We start from the raw sequence: 19,883 nt of genomic DNA on the forward strand, positions 1-19,883 counted from the left end.
CTATATTGGTAAATAGAACTACGTGTATGTAATAGTTTCCAGCTTGTTTTCATAATTTTTAATAAATAACATAATTATGTGCCTTTTTACAGACACATTCTTTAAGAAACTAGTACAGTAACGTTTATTGTACATTTAAAATGTTATTTTTACACGACATATGTTTTTTCTGGATAAATGCTTTTGTGAATATGAAAGAATTTTTTTACAGTTTTCTAACGAATTCCGTTTGTTTGATTTGTTCATTATGATTTAGTAAAATGTATATTATATTAAGTATGGTTTAATTATTTTAACATTATTTCAAATGTAGAGACTATTGGCAATCCTTTGCTATATTTCTAACAATCTCGCTAGTTTAACCTCAAATGCAAGTTTTTGGTTACACTTTGTTTTGCAAATCTGATAGACAGTGCCTATTTATAATGTTCGTATAATTAACTGTGTGTAATTTTTAGTTATCGATCTCGAGAGGCAAATCTTACTTCTTTTATGTGTGTTTGTATCTTTTTGTGGATGCCAATGAAACAAAATATTTATTCTTTAATAGCTTTTCGTTTTTAGTGCCTTTGATACATTCAGTAGGTATATCGCAATTGATCAAGCGGGAAATAATTCAACATTGTTAATGCAAGTAAATTATTAAAATAATCATACACAAAATAAATCTCCCCAAACGCCAAAAGGAGATAACTCAAAATTAGACACGTCCAAGATAGCTTTAAAAGATAAAATAAAGCAGTAAGAAATAAACTGACAATATGACACAACTCGTGAAAAAAACGTTCGACAGTTATATGAATTACAGCAACCACACAACGGAAATAACATTTATGAGCCTCAAGAAAAATAGTGTTACATGCATGCATAACAAGAAATCTGCAAAACCCAACAACCCTAACCTAGCATATAAATTCAAGCATACAAGGTGTCTCGTCCAAAAAGAAACCAGGAATGCCTACTGGAACTACCCAGCTAGCACGTAACGTTCAAATAACGTTACGCTTAAGTTCTATTTAGGTTATGATCACACAGAACGTTCCCACAACGTTTTCAGAACGTTGTAATAAGAATCAAACTATCAGTATTCGTAACTTATTTTAGATGAATGAAATATATATTATGAAAGTCACATTTGAACAGTATATTTTTACGATCCTAGGATGTATTGGCGGACTTTAAAAGTGTAACGTTCCTGTAACGTTCTTACAACGTTTTTGTCGGAACGTTATCGGGAAACCAAATTTCAAAGTTACATTCCAAACGTTCGCAGAACGTTATAAGAACGTTTAAAAATCACACAATATAAACATGTACACTAAATTGCTATATGTTAGAATTTGACGGTTTTTTTTTGTTTTTTTTTTACAAAATACGTTTATAAGTAGATTTGCACTTTGACCCGTTTGTGTATCTTCGAATGTTTCCAAGCGTGATTTTCTGCTGATTTTCAACTGATTGGTTTCACACAGGAAGTTCATGACAGTCTCGAAAATGGTCAATAAAGAGATGTTGTTGTCATGGACTTCAGTAAAACGTTCGACAAGGTGGATCAACATAAACTTATCCATAAACGTATAAGATTGGGCATAAATGACCAGGTTACCTCATGGATCCACTCGTTTCTACGAGCTCGAAACCAAAAGGTCGTCGTTGAAGGTCAAAACTCTGAAAATCTTCCAGTCTCAGGTGTCACCCAAGGGTCAGTCTTGGGGCCCTGCTTATTCCTATCCTATATAAACGACCTTCCTGATAATATCAAAAGCAGAACCAGACTCTTTGCGGAAGACACCATAGTATATCTTACAATCAAATCCTCCAATGACGCTCATACACTCCAAATGACCTCATCCGCCTCGAAAAATGGGAGTCAGATTGGTCCATGCAGTTCAATCCGGACAAGTTCGATTGTCAGCAGTATACTATAGATGTAGATAGATGTAGATATCACATTTTTATTGTAGTAGCGATTGCTACTTGGGCTACTACTACTTCTTCTTCTAGTTCTACTCCTACTACTATTATTTAGTACATTCCGAGCAAGCACGTTACGTTCAAATAACGTTACACTTAAGTTCTATTTAGGTTATGATCACACAGAAAGTTCCCACAACGTTTTCAGAACGTTGTAACAAAAATCAAACTATCAGTATTCGTAACTTATCTTAGTTATATGAAATATATGTTATGAAAGTCACATTTGAACAGTATATTTTTACGATCCTAGGATGTATTGGTGGACTTAAAGTGTTACGTTCCTGTAACGTTCTTACAACGTTTTCGTCGGAACGTTATCGGGAAACCAAATTTCAACGTTATATTTTTAACGTTCGCGGAACGTTATAAGTACGTATAGAAATCACACAATGTAAACGTGTATATTTAATATGTTTTCATAAAGAAAATTACAAAATACGCTTATAAGTAGATTTGCATTTTGACCCGTTTGTGTATCTTCGAATGTTGTAATCTTAACCAGCAGATCTCCCGCGTGCGCACCACTCGATTCCTTTGTCCACTGACCTACCGGCTATAATTGGATTTTCAAACTTTTCTGTTATGGAATGTAATCCTTATTGTTCAATACTAAGAAAAGATGGAACCTACAATCGACGATAAACAGCAGTTTGCGAGGTAGGTTTTTATTGTTATTTCAATTTGTAATATTAAAATTGATATCATTATGCACTTGCTTTAAATTCAAATTCGTAATTATCGGGAAACTCGTACCATGGAGACTTCGTACCACTTTTAAATATACTAACGTTCACTTCAAGTCATTTTTTGGTAGCAATTTGTTGTTAAAAATTCTTGAAAACACGTGTAAATACGTGAAAAGATATATGTACACTTCAACACCGTTATTTTGGACACCGATAATCCGAATTTACCTTAAATTCAAAAAGAAATAAAATTCAAAATTGTATCTTAACCTCAATTTTTAATTTTAATGAATTCTAAAATTGAAATATATAATTATGTAAAATGTAGTTTATAAAACGTGTTTGTTGGTCATGACATGATAAAAATATTGATCTTGTCGGTTAATTTCAAAAGTTATGAATTGATAAAGTCATAAAATACATTATTTAATTTAAAGATGTTGTAACGTTTGATTATTTTACCATGTATGATAGAAAATTCGGTTTAAAATATGTGTATATTCAAGATGACGCATATATGTGTGTTTCTTGGTGTTGTTCATGCGGTACATGTATGTCTTGTCATTTTTTCTCCGTTTTATTTACAAACAAGAACAGTACGTCATTCTGATATTTTTTTTTACTTCTAGGACAACTGGAAAGACACCCGAACAGATCCGGATTCAAGACAAAAAAGAACAACTATGCGATGATACATATTTGTATAAATTACATTCATGCAATAAACTTGTGTATAATAAATATGTGTTGGTTTTTCTCATTATGAAAGTTAGATTTAGGTTCGTTTTAGGTTATATGATAACGTTATTTCGCAACGTTTCGGGAACTTTAAGCAAACCATACATTTAAACGTTAGGAGAACTTTGCAGTGCAATGTTTCTGGAAAGTTTGGGCAAACGTTAGGATAACGTTCTAAGAACGTTTTTGTGCTAGCTGGGTTATATTACTTTTTCTTGTCCTTCGGAAGATTTTGTATTCCATGACGATGTTACACTTCTGTATGTGTATAGAATACGTTCTTTTCATTCTAAATGTATTTTAAATTGTCTCTCTTCTTTATTCGTTAACCTATCTTCTCCCCTCTTCCTTTTAATCTTTATAAAATTAAATATTTGCATCGTCTGAATTTTTTTTTCTGCTTACTATATAAGATATATGCACATTGATGTTAATCAACTACGGGACCGAAATAGTTATTATTGTGTATAATATGATATGAATATCTAAGTACAATCTCTTATACATATATGTACCTTCATATATAATTTTTATTATCATGTTTTAATTTAGTTTTATGTTGGAAAAGAGTGAAAACTGAAATATTCAGATATCACCCATTTCTGACTTCAATCGTTTAGCTCACCCTATGTAGCTTGAGATAACTGTTGTCCACTGCATAATAACAGTATCCTTTGAGGAGCGCATATACTTTTGTGTATTTAAAAAAATAAAACCAGGAATAACAACCAATGCCACAATCTGTATACTTATACTCGTTTATGATATCAGGATACTTTTGGGATAACCCTATTGATCGGCAATATGGGCAGAAATATGCAGTTTATTTGCATACATGTATTCTTTTTACAAAAGTCATTAATACATATTAACTTATTTTAACCGCAAATGAAATAATATTGCTTTAAATGACTTATAACCAATTTATTTTTCAAAATCCATAACAAAATGACTGCTAAAGTACTAGCGTATTCGCAACATTACAATGTGCAATATCTGTTGATGACTTCTATCAGCATAGCCTATATATTCAATGCAGCTTTTATTAAAAACTTAAACAGCGTTGGGCAAGTCCTAAATGTTGTTATTTTAGCCATTTTTTTACAGCTTTTCATTAACAAGCATCATGCAATGGAGGGCTGGAGAACAATTTCCTGATACTTTTATATTTTTGGGAGCACCGTTTTGTCTTGCTTGCAGTCTAACATTAAAATAGATAAACAACGGTTGTTTCACAGACAAAAACAAAAGTCCTTCTAACGGGCTAATTTTGTATATTGTATTTATTTTGGAGTAATAACAGGCTTAAAATCATGCATTTATAATATAATATATAGTATATTTTCTGTATGGACCTTTTTCCACATATTGCGTTTCAAAGGCTAAGTAATGTTTGAGTTGTCACCGGAACCAGATTTTTTGGATCGACAGACAGATGGACGACCGGAGGGACGGATAGACCAAACTGAAATACTATTAATAAAATATATTATTTCGAATATTACGTACTATCGCACACAGAGTTTCAGCAATCTAGCTTAAACAGGAAAAACAATTCCCGAGAGCTAGAGTTTAGTTGTTACTCATTGATGTAACCATAACGAAAACTTTTAAAACCGACAATGGGGTAATATATTGAAGCATATAAAGTATTTTTCTGTATTAAGACCAAATGATCAATTATTTGATCCAAAGTTAGCTGGTTTTTTAACTTTTGTAAGATACCATAACAACAAATCGTTTGACAATAGTTCGTGAAGATTGGGCAACAAATGTTGTACCTAGAGAAATGTGATGTTTTCATTTAATTTAAAAAAGTTATCAAGTTTTAGAGCCCGCGTTGCAGGAGTGTTGACCTCATTCGAGCAATTTTTAAGCCAAGTAATCTCACTGAGATGTATGATCATATTGTAATAAATGTGACCTTAAGAATATTCGCTATCCTTTTCTAGATGTTCACAAAGTGTTGTAGTTTTTGTTTCACTTGACACAGTATCAAACTCAGCACAGATATCACTGTAACAAAATGTATTCATCAAGTTGTCTTAAGATGGGCGGTGGTGTTGACACTTTATCTTTGATTTACTGAGGTGACCTTATGTTTCATCAAACGTTACCCAGTTTTAAAAGTGGCCAGGACATTATAGAAACATACAATATGGAAAGGTTTAATAAAGAATAAAAACAAATGTGGTGTCAAGCTTGTTCAGTGTTTTGTTACCTTAACCTAGGGACCTAGTTTCCGTTCCCACATCCTCAAATAAACAGTAAAATCGCCAACACCTTTCGCAATATGTTCGGGCATAAAGCACAAGTAATACTTAACCATGTGATCAAGTTTAAGTGAAAAGAAAATATTAAAGGGGTCTGCCTTTTTCAAACATCTCGTAATTAATGTCTCTTTCCTGTCTTTCATTACAATTTGATGACGGGTTGTAATCATCATTTTTCTTCCTGCAATATGGCTGAACGTTATCTAAATGTTATTATGAATGCACCATGACCATATGTGGTTGCTGATTGTGTCACCCACAATAGACCGAACGCCAGGACAATAAGTTACATAACATACAAAAGAAGATGAACTGATAATGTTGTTATATGTTGTTCATTAATTGTGGCGTATAAGGCTCTTTAATATATTTCTATAGATTGAAGTTGAATACCATACATTTGCATATACGATTATTATTTTGACCCAATAAATCAGTGCTTTTGTAAGATATCTACATCATGCATATTCTGGTGTCGTCATTTTAGTAAACTATAATGGCCATGAAAATATTTCATATGGGAAACACGTTAATTTATTAATTTAGTTTTTTTTCCATCTAAAGAGTGATTTAATTTGATCCTCTCCTGCGAATAATTTCTACAGTAATACTTGTTTATATCATGTCAGTAATACTTGTTTATATCATGTGAACACATAAATACCATACCCTTTACGTTATGTTTTTTGAAGAGAGTCTATTTAAAAAACGTTGATACCAAATATTTTCTTTTAATTATTTCCATTTTCGTAGTAAACGATATTCCACATTTATCCTTAATTTAAGTAATTTTGATGACTAATATTGATCATAAGAATAGAAAACTTGTTTTATGTCTTCTCTTTTAACAGTTTCTTTATTTAATGCATGCATACAAATTATTCTTATGCATTGCATTTTGTTTCTGGAATTTTTTTAATTGTTTTATGAAATCATCTAAAACTTGCAAATGGCAATATTACCCAACATATTTTTATCTAATGCAATGTTTTGACTTTCCTTTACCAAAAATGTAAATCAACCAGCTTAAAGCTGGTACATTTTTCAGTAACGTTTTTTGCCACTGACTCCCCACTTTGCTCTGAGTTTTCACTGGCGAGCTGACATTGTACCGCGAATGTATCTGTATATTTACATAAGGCCGAGCAAATCAACGCTAAGTAGAAAAGCTTCTGAAACAACCTCGGAAACTCATTTGACTAGACATTATAAATCAATATTGGCACACTTCTAAACTGTTTGGTCATTGTTATACATGTATCCGTTACAATTATTTACTGACATGAAGATGTGCGTACACAAGTGATAATGTTCCCTCTTATGTTCTGGTCTTAGTGAATCCCGTGTCATCATTTTGATTTATTGAATATTCCCAAGCATTGCAAAGTTGTTATTACAACCCTTAATCAAGCGGTTTCATGGCATCGTAATAACCTGCACCCAATTATATAAACAGTTAAACTCTCGGTTAACCACATACCGGCGGTTAAAAGTCGGTAACTTGTTGGTATCTGATCGGTAAGAATTTGTATAAAATTTGGTAAGTTAAACTGATTGGTTAAAACCCAGTTAAAAAAATACCCTACTTCTCTATGTGGGTAAGTACACGTAACCGCGAGGTCACTTCGACAAAACGGCCGACATTATGGAAGCTAACCATCGACGACCTTAACTATTTTGACTAGTAAACAGACCGCTGAAGCAACTTACATATATTATTGGACTTTCTTCACATGGCAGTACACTTTCCGATCTCGGACGACGAACCTAAGGACGAACAGAACGTGTTTTTTTTAAATTCTTTTCGGGTATGCCGTGTGCAATCCGATGCATCGATGGCATCCATGTGAGACACTTTCATATGATCCGGATGAAGAACAAGGAATGTCAACAATACAAACAAAAACAAGAAACTTTCGAAATATTACCTTTACTTAGGCTTTAAAATCCATAAATAATCCATAAAACAAAATGTTTGACAATTTGGAATTCAGGGTCTTTAATAATTATTTTAGCATAGTTAAATAACGGTCCTAATGCCATCCCATCACTAAATTCAAATGTGTTTATGAACTCGATAAACTTTCCACATTTTCACACGCTATAGTAGTGCAAATATAGAGGGGTTTATAAACTGGTCTCCGGTCATAAACAAAGAGTTTTGCATATCAAAATGTTCGTTAGGCTCCGTAGATTGTGAAATTACTAATCATTACCTTCAAAAGTGCTTGGGGGGGGGAGCTGAGAAATCCAAGATGGCGTCCAAGATAGCCGTCAAAGAAAATACCCTAACTAATATAGCTATTTATATGATTTTTGTATTCTCCTTTCTTGTTTGTGACATAAAACATACTCGTAAATCAGACTTACTGTTAAATCTAATTTTTGTTTGCAAAAATGTAATACGTTATATTTTTGAGACATTGTTTCACTTATTTCTTCCTAAAATGAAGGGGTTGGGTCAGTATTTATATTAATATCTGAAATAACTTTCACCAAAATTAAAGCATTTCTTCAAATGTTAATGACGACACTTGGAAAAATTGCAAATAATTAAACTTGTGTATTCAAGTTTAGTAAAGATATCATTAATTTCTATAGTTAAACGAGTTGGGTTGAGGTGACATTTATCAACGGACCTATGGTACGTTTCTTATGTTGGATAAAACATTGTCTTTATTCTCTTTTACCAGCATCAACACTTTAAACACGAACCGCATTGAACTTGCAAAATCACCTTAAATTATCAAAATAAAATAATTTTATTCTTAAATTATTAAAATAAAATAATTGTATTATTTGAATAGCAGTCTGAATTTGAATTTTCGTCTGCAGATTTTGAAGGTCAAGTGTTTTTACAGCCTGTACCTATCTGTTTATCGATGTTTGGATGAAGGGCAACTATTTTGGTATGTATCATTCAATTATACAAGTGATTAATATTGTAATCATTTAAATCTGTGGTATAATTTAGATGAAAATTCAATTAGTGTTTTGATGTAAGAGCACTGCAATGCCATTTATGTTTGATGAGGCATTAAACACGATGACAAAGGAAAGGCATATGATATGAATGTTTTAAAACAAACATGTCACTAAAACAAAAATGCATTTTTTCCTTAGAGCAAAAGCCATAAATGCAAAAAATAACTATTAAGAAACTTGAGTAGTAGTCGGAAAGATACTAGTTACCAGGATACAATAATATGTCACTAAAAATAGTCGTTATTCTTTGAAGTTGCTTTTATATAGAAGTTGTTTATCGTTTTAAATAAAATAATTTCCTTACAGGCAATGACAACGTGTGCATACAGATACCATGAAGGCTTCCATATATTTATGATTAAGAACAAATGAAACAAATGTGATGACAGAAATTTTGCTCATAGAATATATGGAGAGATATAACAATGACATCAACACATATTGATATACTGTTTGAATTGCTGTGTGTATAAGTACAGTTAAAATCTACATATTAGCATTATTTAAAAAAAATTACAGGGGCAAGCTCAGCAATTATGTTTACAAAACTGTTTCTTGCTTTCAAATTTATTGCAATTATGTTAGTTTTTTATCGCCGTTTTATAAATTAAATCATATTAATAATGTTTGATAAAAACCCAGATTAAGTGTTTGTCTGTATTACTTGGCGATTTTTAAGCTATAATATATGTTTATATAATTTAAAAAGTGTATATTCAACATATACAATTTAAGATAATTGCAATAGACTCTTTTCACAATACTACCGTTGTTGCTATTTTTAGATATCACGTGACTTGCAGAACTCCAGAACGAGGCTGAACGTGTATAAATTTCCAATAGTCCCGCGCAACGCCGTAACTGATTTCAACTTTTCACTGTTTTGAACATTCGGAGATGTAACGACTTAGAAAACACAATATGACATTGTCAGAATAAGTTATAAATATGTACTTGACATTATAAGTGTCAAAATATTAAATAAATAGTCTTGAATGAAATACTGGGTTTTCTTCAATTGTTCACACATTTGACGAGCTTTGTTATAGCTTTTATATCGCGCGATTTGAATAAAGATCTATCTTGTTTATTGATACATCTGTGGTTCAATAGCCCCTGTGTTCTCGATAAACCAATTATCTCGTTATGATAAGATACTGTGCCGACAAATCCTAAATATAATCATAATAATACATCTAGAATGCTGGACATTCGTCCTAGCCTTTTTTCACACAGACGGACATTCGTTCCTATTTTTTTGGACAACCTGAACATTCGTTCCTTCGTAATTTTGAAAATGCGGATAATGGTTCCTACATAATTTTGACAGCCCGGACATTCGTTCCTTCGTTATTTGGACAGCCCTGATATTCCTTCCACAAAAATTGCTATATCGGTCATTATTATCACATTTTATCAAAATAATATGACACTCTGGGCATTTTATCCGATATTTTAATATGTCGTTATAAAAAAAGTAAAACAATAATGTTCTAATAATTTATTATGTTGTGTTATACTTTATATTGTTGTAATATTTTATTGTGATCATGATAATGAAAAGTCAAAAACTATTCGAATATATCGACTTACACTGAGATCAATCTCTAATTTGCCAACCCTTGAAGAAATCTGGGCGTTAAAACTATGTTGGAGTATATATATATCTGGTTTGTCAAAATAATGTTGGAACGATTGTCCGGGATGTTTAAAAAGCGTGGAAATGAATGTCCGGGTAGTTAAAACAACCAGAGACGTAGATAACTACGTCTCTGAAACAACGTATGAACGAATGTCTGCCTTGTCAAAATTAGCGCAGGAACGATTTTCCTTGTGAAAGAATTTTCGGATACATAATTAAGTGCTTAATACTTATGAATACATTTGTAATATTTATTAACTTTTATGCTAAATACGAAACCTATTTAGCGGGTACCGCTAAAATAAAACTCAGTAATTACATAGTCTTATAAAGAGTATTCGTTAGTATATGGAAGAACACTATTAAAACAAGCATTTTCATTGACCTGGGTGAAAGCGTGTTTCCGAAAATTAAAGACACACACACAAAACAGATTTATGACATGAAGTGACATAAATAAATATATTTACCACTCATAATCACGTTTAAAGAGAAAATCAAGGTGCATGCATAGGCAGTTCAGTTTTTTCCACGTTCGTTTTTTTCATCTGTATAAAAGAATTCTTCAATAGTGTCTTTCACTGTAAAAGAACATTCATAAAAGTAAAACGAAAAATGGCATATAACATTCAAAAAGTGCACGTGCTTTGTATTTTCTATTGGTTTTTATTATGATTGATTCAACACACTTTTTACACGTTCGATCGTTCGTGAAAAATATTACAGACCAACAAACATACCTTTGAGAATTTAAGTTATATAATACCGTTTTTTTTTACTATGCAATGTTTGTATATCTTTGTGCAATTATCAATGTTTATATATATATATACACACACACGTATACACTAGTGGTACTATATGGCTTTCCAGATATAGATACCTGAGCTTTCAAATACGACTAAGTTGTGAGAATGTTTATGTTATAACCCCTCATCAATTTATTGACTTAACAACACATCCATGTATTTGCCGTTATTGTTACTAGTGTCAGGGCCTATGAACATCCCGAATGAAATTAATAAAAATCAACTGGTTTATAATCATCGATACGCTCCGCCAAAGATCTTTACACGTTCCGCCTCGTTCTGAGATTCTCCGCACCACGTGATATCTAAAAATAGTAACGGTGGTCGGAATGTGAAACGGGTCTATTTCAGACAGCGTAGTGGTTGACGTCACAATGGAAAACCAGGAGAATATCGATGCGACACCTTGGAAGACCATATCATCAAGGGACAACTTTGACTGGAACACACAATGTTTTATTTGTGGTGAAACTGTAATCCTAATCAAATAACACATCAAGGGTTTATAACAGAAACTGGTCTTTAGTTGAAACTGTATATTCAGTGGACCAGGCTAACTCTTTATATAAAAGATTGTTAGACATTGCATTGCAATCAAATGACACAACTATAATCAGTCGATTGACCACTGTAGCAAACAAAGATCTGATAGCGGTAAATGCACGGTATCACAGGAAAAAGGATTGCCTTGCAAATAACTATAAACAAAATGTGTATGCCTATGCTGGTTACACACTACCTAAAGGTGTGTCCCACCTGCCAAAACTGAATAAGAAATATGTGAGTTTAGCAGAGAAGCTAAAAAAACGTGTGAGCACACACATATGGTCGAAGGTTCATTTTTTGTCTATTTTAAGAGACTGTGAGGTTCGTTCAATTAGCCCATCATGAAGGTTGCGCATGTGCACTATCTTGCAAGGGTAATTTAATCTGGCCTGAGATATCTTTCGTTCACCATCATGGTAAAGCTGATCTTTGGTCTTCACATAAGACCATCAGTGAAGCCATACGAGAAGCAAAGCAAATTGAACAAGAGCTGTCTCCATAGGATGACATATGCCCCCAATAAACGCTTTGATATAAGTTATTGAAATGCACTCAGTGACCCCGTGACCTAATTTTTGACCCGGCATGACCCATATTCGAACTTGACCTAGATATTGTCTAGATACAACTTCTGACCAAGTTTGGTAAAGATCGGATGAAAACTATTTGAATTAGAGAGCGGACATGAAAAGTGGTTATTGAAAAGCACTAAGTGACCTCGTGACCTAGTTTTTACCCGGCATGACCCATATTCGATTTTGACCTACATATTGTCCAGATACAACTTCTGACCAAGTTTGGTAAAGATCGGATGAAAACTATTTGAATTAGAGAGCGGACACGAAAAGTGGTTATTGAAATGCTTTAAAAGACCCCGTGACCTTGTTTTTGACCCGGCATGACCCATATTCGAACTTGACCTAGATATTGTCTAGATAAAACTTCTGACCAAGTTTAGTAAAGATCGGATTAAACTATTTGAATTAGAGAGCGGACACGAAAAGAGGTTGTTGAAATGCACTAAGTGACCCCGTGACATAGTTTTTGACCCGGCATGACCGATATTCGATCTTGTCTAGATACAACTTCTGATCAAGTTTGGTAAAGATCGGATGAAATCTAATTGAATTAGAGAGCGGGCACGAAAAGTGGTTATTAAAATGCACTAAGTGATCCAGTTTTTGACCCGGCATGACCCATATTCGAACTTTACCTAGATATTGTCTAGATACAACTTCTGACCAAGTTTGGTAAAGATCGGATGAAAACTATTTGAATTAGAGAGCGGACACGAAAAGTGGTTATTGAAATGCAGTAAGTGACCCCGTGAACTAGTTTTTGACCCGGCATGACCATATTCAAACCTGACCTAGATATTGTCTAGATACAACTTCTGACCAAGTTTGGTAAAGATCGGATGAAAACTATTTGAATTAGAGAGCGGACACGAAAAGTGTGACAGACTGACAAACAGACTGACGGACAGTGCGAAAACTATATACCCCCTTTTCTTCGAAAGGGGGCATAAAAAAAAAAATCAAGACTACAATGGCTGTTATTATGAATTAATTCCAGAAACAGAAACAGATGAGCCAGTCGTACAAAAAGCAGTTGGCATACTGCGTCAAAGAATTTAAGGAAAAAAATCAAAACTTGGCAATTAATACAATTCTCCAGAAGCAACGAACGTATTTGCACACAAGGAATTCGTTGATCCACTTCTTTATAAAGCAGTATGTTGGTTCTCGGATAGAAAGTGTTAAAATGAAACATCAAAATGCTTGGCAATAGCGTGTGATACTTCAACTTTAGTGACCTCGAATCATCTTGGTCTCGGTTTTCATCTATTTAATGAATTTAATAGTCGTCACCTGATAGAAGATGTTCCTGCTCTCGGCTATTCAAATTCCTATCCTGATCTTTGGCTGTTCCTTACATCAGCTGCAAAGTAAGCCATTCACACTCTAAGATTGACTGCATCTGGGGACATCGTACTCGAAAACATTCTTCCGAATACTCAAGGAGGGAAGCTTGTAGTTGCAGTCGCTGGAAACAGTATTGCAGCAAGTGTCATCATTGATGACAGAAGATGCTGACGTTGTGATATTTGATGGCACGGAGCTTGTACAAATATTGACAGTCAACAGTGAGCTAACCACTTTTAGTTACTTGACATCGTGATACTTATTGTACGTCATGGGTAAGGCACGTGATATATCACACACAGTGCCGTCCATTCAGATTATACTTGACAAATACAATGCTGATAGTCTAACAGCAGAAACCAGTCACAAAAGAGGCGACATTAAGGTAGCGCACCTCTAATGATTTCCGGCGATTTCTTTGAAGGATGAAGAGCCTACTATTAGGTGCCGTAGCCTAGTGGTTAAGGCGATAGACTAGAAATCTTTTGGGATATTCCCGCGCAGGTTCGAATCCTACCGACGACGTATACTTTTTTGCGACGCGTTTTATTTATTTTCTAACGTAATTTGATTTAATATGGCATATAAGCTATATTTATTGTTAAATATGTTGCAAGTTTTATGCACATTCTTCAATTATTAAAATTAAAACAACGTTATGGCGAAATTGGGTGATTTACTGTTGAAAATACGAACCATGCATGTTGCATTTTTATTTTTATTTCAAAAAGTAAACGGTAAATCTGTCTATTTCTTGGTATTTTCGCTGTATATAGTGTTTCTATAAAAACTAAGTTTAAAATATGACTTAAATGATACTATTTTGAATTTTATGACACTTTGTTTTTAACCGACCCAATTTTTACTTGGCTGAAATCACTTACATTTCATGGCGCTCTTCCATAGATAAAAATTTGTAAAAAATAATATTCTGTAAAATAATACTTATTTCATCTTGTTTAAACTTTAAACACCTTTACAGCATCTGTACACACAAACTGCATGCCCATATTTGGAAATTTGAATTAATTATGGAACTTTTATATACCCCAGGGGTGAAAATAAACTGGACAAAAGCCGAGCGTGGGGGTGGTTTTGAAAAAATCGGTATATTTTTTTAAAAAGCATGGAAAGCCTACCTACAAATTTGCATGTAGTTCAGTGAAATGTTGCTGATTAAGAAAATAATTACTTGGATTATATTTGGATATGTGCCCATTAGAGGTGCGCTACCTTAACAACAATGATACAAGTAATATCCATGTTCGTGGTGAACTACAAGTTCCAAAAGATTGGAAGCTGTTCTAAAGAAGCGGTGCATACACAAAACGGCTAATAGAATACTATACTGGTAACTTGATGGAACACGCTAACAACGAACTAAAAACCAATGAAACTCTATATATTAACGGTGGAAGCAATGCAACCTGTATTAAAGTAACAATATATATTTGTTTCGTTCTAACAGAACTCAATAAGAACCAGGAAGAAGCTGGTACCACGATGGCCATGCATGCAAATTATGAAGCAGATGTGGTTTCGACTAAGTCATTTGACTAAGTCATTTACTATACATTACTGCTGTTCAAATGAACTGGATCAGTTTATCAAATAATAGCCGTTGGTAAATTCGGTTTATTTTGCAGATTTCAGCATAAAACATGTCTAAACTTGCACAATGTTTTAGTTGTCTATACGAAATGCTTTAATTGTACAAGAAAATAATTTAATATATAAAGATACATAAACAAAGAATCGTACACATTCCATTACACAACAGACAAATGAGCGTATACTAAATGTGTACACAATGAGACATTCCAAATTCCTGTATGGTGCTATTTTTACCATCATATACTTGACAAATCTCTAACACGAATTAAATCGGAAAGCAACTTCTGCAGATGATTTTATGAGTTATGCGATATTTTTATGGCTTTGGTACTGATTAAAAACAATGCATTGCATGAAAGAAGGACATTGTGATAAATGGACAATTCAAATATGTCGATGTGTGAAACTAGTCTCGTTTATATTAAAACGTGAAGCGTGAGGGATGGTTTGGGAGGATTCCATTGTGGTATGTCAGGTAAGTGTTGTTTTGTCGAAGTATGAATCAAATCTGATCGTAAATAAAGACGTTATGGCAATTTAAGCAAAATGTATTTATTTGACAGTGAGAGTCAAGGTCATTCAAAGGTCAAGGTCAAATTCAACTTGCCAGGTACAGTACCCTCATGGTAGTATGAAAGTATTTGAAAGCAAAAGCCTTGATTCTTTAGAAGTAAAGTGGATCTTAACACAAAATTTAACAAAATATTCAAAGTTACTTAGACAGAAAAGGGCCATAATTCCGTTTAAATGCCAACCAGATTTATTCAACTTGCCCTGTACAGTCCCCTTACGCTAGTTAGTGAGTTTTCCAAGTCTGAAAGCAATAGCTATGATACTTTAGGAGTAAATGGACCAAAACACAAAACTTAACCAAATGTTCAATTACTAAGTATAAAAGGAACCATTATTCTGTCAAAATACCAGCCAGAGTTACATATCTTTGCCTGCACAGTCCCTTTGATACTTTAGAAAAAAAAGTGAATCTAAACACAAAACTTAACCAAATTTTCAATTTTCTCAGTATAAAAAGGGAACATAATTCTTACAAAATGCTTTATACAGTTGTCTGCTCTTGTTTATAGATTGGGGTCATGTTGGTAAAGAAGTATGCAAAATATAAAAGCAATATTACAAGGTACATAGAAAATATTGGAGGTGGTACACAAACTTTAACATAGATTTATCAATAATATGCATATTCTAAGTAGAAAAAGGGCCATAATTCTTACAAAATGCTCGTTACAGCTGTTTGCTCTTGTTTAGATTAGGGTCATGTTGGTAAAGAAGTATGTAAAATATGAAAGCAATATGACAAGGGACATAAAAAATGTTTGAGGTGGTACGCAAACATTAACATATATTTATCAATACTATACTTATTCTTAGAGAAAAAAGGGCCATAATCTTTACAAAATGCTTGATACAGCTGTCTGCTCTTGTTTATAGATTCGGGTCATGTTGGTAAAGAAGTATTCAAAACACGAAAGCAATATATGAAGGGACATAGAAAATAATTGAGGTGGTTCGCAAGCTTAAAACATCCAAACGCTCACGCAGACACTCACGCTAACGCCGACGCCGGGGTGAGTAGGATATCTCCACTATATATATATATCATATATAATAGTCGTGCTAAAAATGTCAGTCACTCTGTCAGACAGATTTTTATCAACGCTCTCATCGTAAACCTCAACAAGTTTAAATGTGTTGATAGACTCGCTAACAGGCTAATGTTTTCATTTACCGCACGAGTAAACGATTCGAAAGCAAACAATTTAACTTTTTCAGGCGGTTCACATGCATCTCTCTCATTATAATCAAATGTATACGAGCCACTCATTGCGTATGACCCAATGGTTGTTATTCGCTTAACGAAAGCATTTTATGTGCGTTGAATGCTACGAAGGCATACCATAATACATGTGTTGTTCGAATCGTGTTTTTCAAGCGCACGCTAAAAAATTTATTAATGGGGCTTTATCAGCGTACTTGCTTTTATCTGACGTAGCTATTGATCCACGAACCGATTTTGACAAAACCATGACTTCTTCATTTTTCCCTTTCAGTCAAACATTGACAGTGACATCGTAACTTCCACCCTTCTCATTTTTATCAATGTCCGTCATGACACGTGCTGCACGGTTGTGAAGTATCTTCACACTTTTTGCACAAACAAATCATATTATCAAGCAGGAAATTCGATTCATACTGTCCCAATAACTCCAGATATCAGTTAAATCCGAATAAACAAGAGTCTTATTTCGAACTTGAACAAGACATATTCTTATTTAGAATTTACAAAAAGTGCATTTCATTGACAAATATTAAGTTCACTTATGTGCATGCCCAGCAGAAGTTACTTGTCGTTTACAACCGTACGTGTTTTAATCAACGAAATCAAATTTATTTTTTAATCACAACATAAATGATTACTGACTCAATAAGGATTTTGAAATCCCGATATACAAAACGTGATTAAGTTTGGTTAGAAATGTAATTGTCCATTGTGTATGTTTGTAAATTATACTTACCGGTAACTATCCAAAACAATAACATCGACGTTTTTGGTCAATATTGATAACAACGTTACATCCATGGGAAAACTTAATTAGAGCCCGAAAGAATGATATATACCGTACAAATAAAAACATACAATGTAAGTATACATACAACATTAAACATGCATTTAACATACCGGTAGCTTACTGTGTTCCTGTGCTTGATGTCAGTTTCGTTATTAAAAAATCGAGTTTTTGATCAATTGAATTAACTTTTGCTTCCAATCTTTCGAAACGATTAGCAACGAAAGATTTCAGTTGTGAAATGCCCAATTCCTGTAAAATTGTATTAATAGGCGTTACATAAACAACGCCATCGCATGTTCTTCCTCCAACGACAATTCCTATACATGCCGGTTCGCCATCACCGTCTTTGACGAACACGGGTGAACCCGAATCACCCGGTTTTGCAAATAATTGTGTGGATGACTTCACGTTTAATTGATTGTATATAACAAATTTATATCCGAGAACCTCTAGGACGTCTCTAGCGACACTGTTTTGTTCCTTGTTGATCAATGTGCCTTCCGTATAACCCGACATTTGCCCAATTTTGCAACAGCGACCATTGTTTAAACTTGGTGTAAGTGCTTTTCCTGATGCAAATTCAAAATTGATCTCTAAAATCAAATAAAACATAATATAAAACAATAGGAAATATGTGGATACATGAATATTAATTGTAATTAAGGATATAAGTATCCACTCATTATAAAACAACATATATACCTGTGGATTCGCTGTTGATTCCGTCTTTACTGCCTGGAAATTTGCCATCGATTGGATGACGTTGTTTAATTTTCACAAGGGCGATGTCAATTCCTGTTTGAAAATCGTTGCCTTCTTTGTATATTGCCTCCACAAGGCTTCCCAGTCCGTGCGGATGTTCTGGTTGGTAAACTTCACAATCATTTAACAATAACTCAGAGTAAATGCGTCCATTGGTTTGCTTACATCTTTCATGTTCTTCCTTTGACAGCATAGCATGAGCACACGTCAAGCCGCAAAGACCGTATATATTGTGCTCAATAAACAAACCAAGAGTACCTTTCAAATGTCGATGAATCGCACACCCCATACGTACATGATCATGATACTCATTGGATGTCTTTACAAATGGGACGAAAACCCCTTCTCTAACTTCAACTTGTATACCATCATATGATCTTTCAAAAGGATCTTCATCAATTGGTATATATCCCTTTGCAAGTACATAAAGAGCCAGTCTTGGTTCATATTTGCATGCGCTTGAATCAATAGCGACGCCGCACTCACGTTTATGGCAGCAGCCTTCTACAATACTCAAATACTTATGTTTCGCCATTAAAAGATCTGCATTATTCGAAATGCATGTCCGAATCAATTCTACTTCACTGTCTTTCATTTGAAATGCAACAGATGACTTTGTGTTAGAAATTAAAGACTTATTAAAATCCAGTTGTTTCACAATAAAACGAATGCCAAGGTTCGTAAGATTTTTTGAAATTTCATCCGATACAGCTTTAACACTTACGATGAAAATAACGATGGATTCATCAGTCTCTTGAAAAGCAGCATAGACATTCAACACTTCTGTAATCTTCCTAACACGTTTACAAATAATTTCACATTCATCCTTTAATTGTTGTGACTTTCTGCCGAAGCTTGTACATATACCTAAGAGCTTTTCATCCTGCTCCAGTGAACGACCTGCAACATTGTGATTATAAGCATTATAATAATCATTTTTATAAAATGAGAAATACGCCAGATATTTAATTCTGAAATCGAAAATGTCTGTACAGTCGAATTCGCCAGCATGCATGTAAGATGTTAATATAAATTTATTTTTAGTGCAGATTCGTTCATACGACACAGACACAATTTTGTTTTCATTGTTTCATTTTAATTTTAATTTCCTGCAACGATTTCATTAGACACACGAACACTAACTCCGATCCTTATAACAAGAGGGCCAAGACTGCCCTAGTTCGCTCACCTTTTTTTACAAGGCCTTTTCCATTGCATAGTTGAAAATTCAGTACTCTAGAGCATATTAGATTGGTTCTCTGCTGTTTACTTTTGCAGTGTGAAAAAAATGATTTATTCTGATTGAGTATTGTCCATTTGCATGTTTTTTTGCATGCAAAC

The 19,883-nt window shown here is 33.6% G+C and overlaps 2 protein-coding genes across 15 annotated transcripts in view; one reads left to right on the forward strand and one right to left on the reverse strand.

The window, feature by feature from the left end:
- The window catches only part of LOC127869545 (disintegrin and metalloproteinase domain-containing protein 10-like), a 92,271-nt gene that overhangs the window by 39,309 nt on the left and 33,079 nt on the right, over positions 1-19,883 (forward strand). The gene's annotated exons all lie outside the window — the stretch shown is intronic.
- Positions 17,593-19,883, reverse strand: part of LOC127869544 (hematopoietic lineage cell-specific protein-like) — a 122,770-nt gene continuing 120,479 nt past the window's right edge. For 6 of the 14 annotated variants that reach the window (XM_052412190.1, XM_052412187.1, XM_052412189.1 and 3 more), the window contains 2 exons: positions 18,483-19,442; positions 17,593-18,373 (listed from right to left, as the gene is read on the reverse strand). In XM_052412190.1, coding sequence (XP_052268150.1) covers positions 17,898-18,373; positions 18,483-19,442 — 1,436 coding nt within the window. In that variant the 3' untranslated portion in view covers positions 17,593-17,897. Of the gene's footprint in view, positions 18,374-18,482; positions 19,443-19,883 lie in introns of those variants that run through there. The other 8 variants (XR_008044676.1, XR_008044675.1, XR_008044671.1 and 5 more) reach the window with 2 other exon arrangements.

Source organism: Dreissena polymorpha, chromosome 2 (genome assembly GCF_020536995.1).
Source record: "Dreissena polymorpha isolate Duluth1 chromosome 2, UMN_Dpol_1.0, whole genome shotgun sequence".
Classification (NCBI taxonomy): Eukaryota; Metazoa; Mollusca; class Bivalvia; order Myida; family Dreissenidae; genus Dreissena; species Dreissena polymorpha.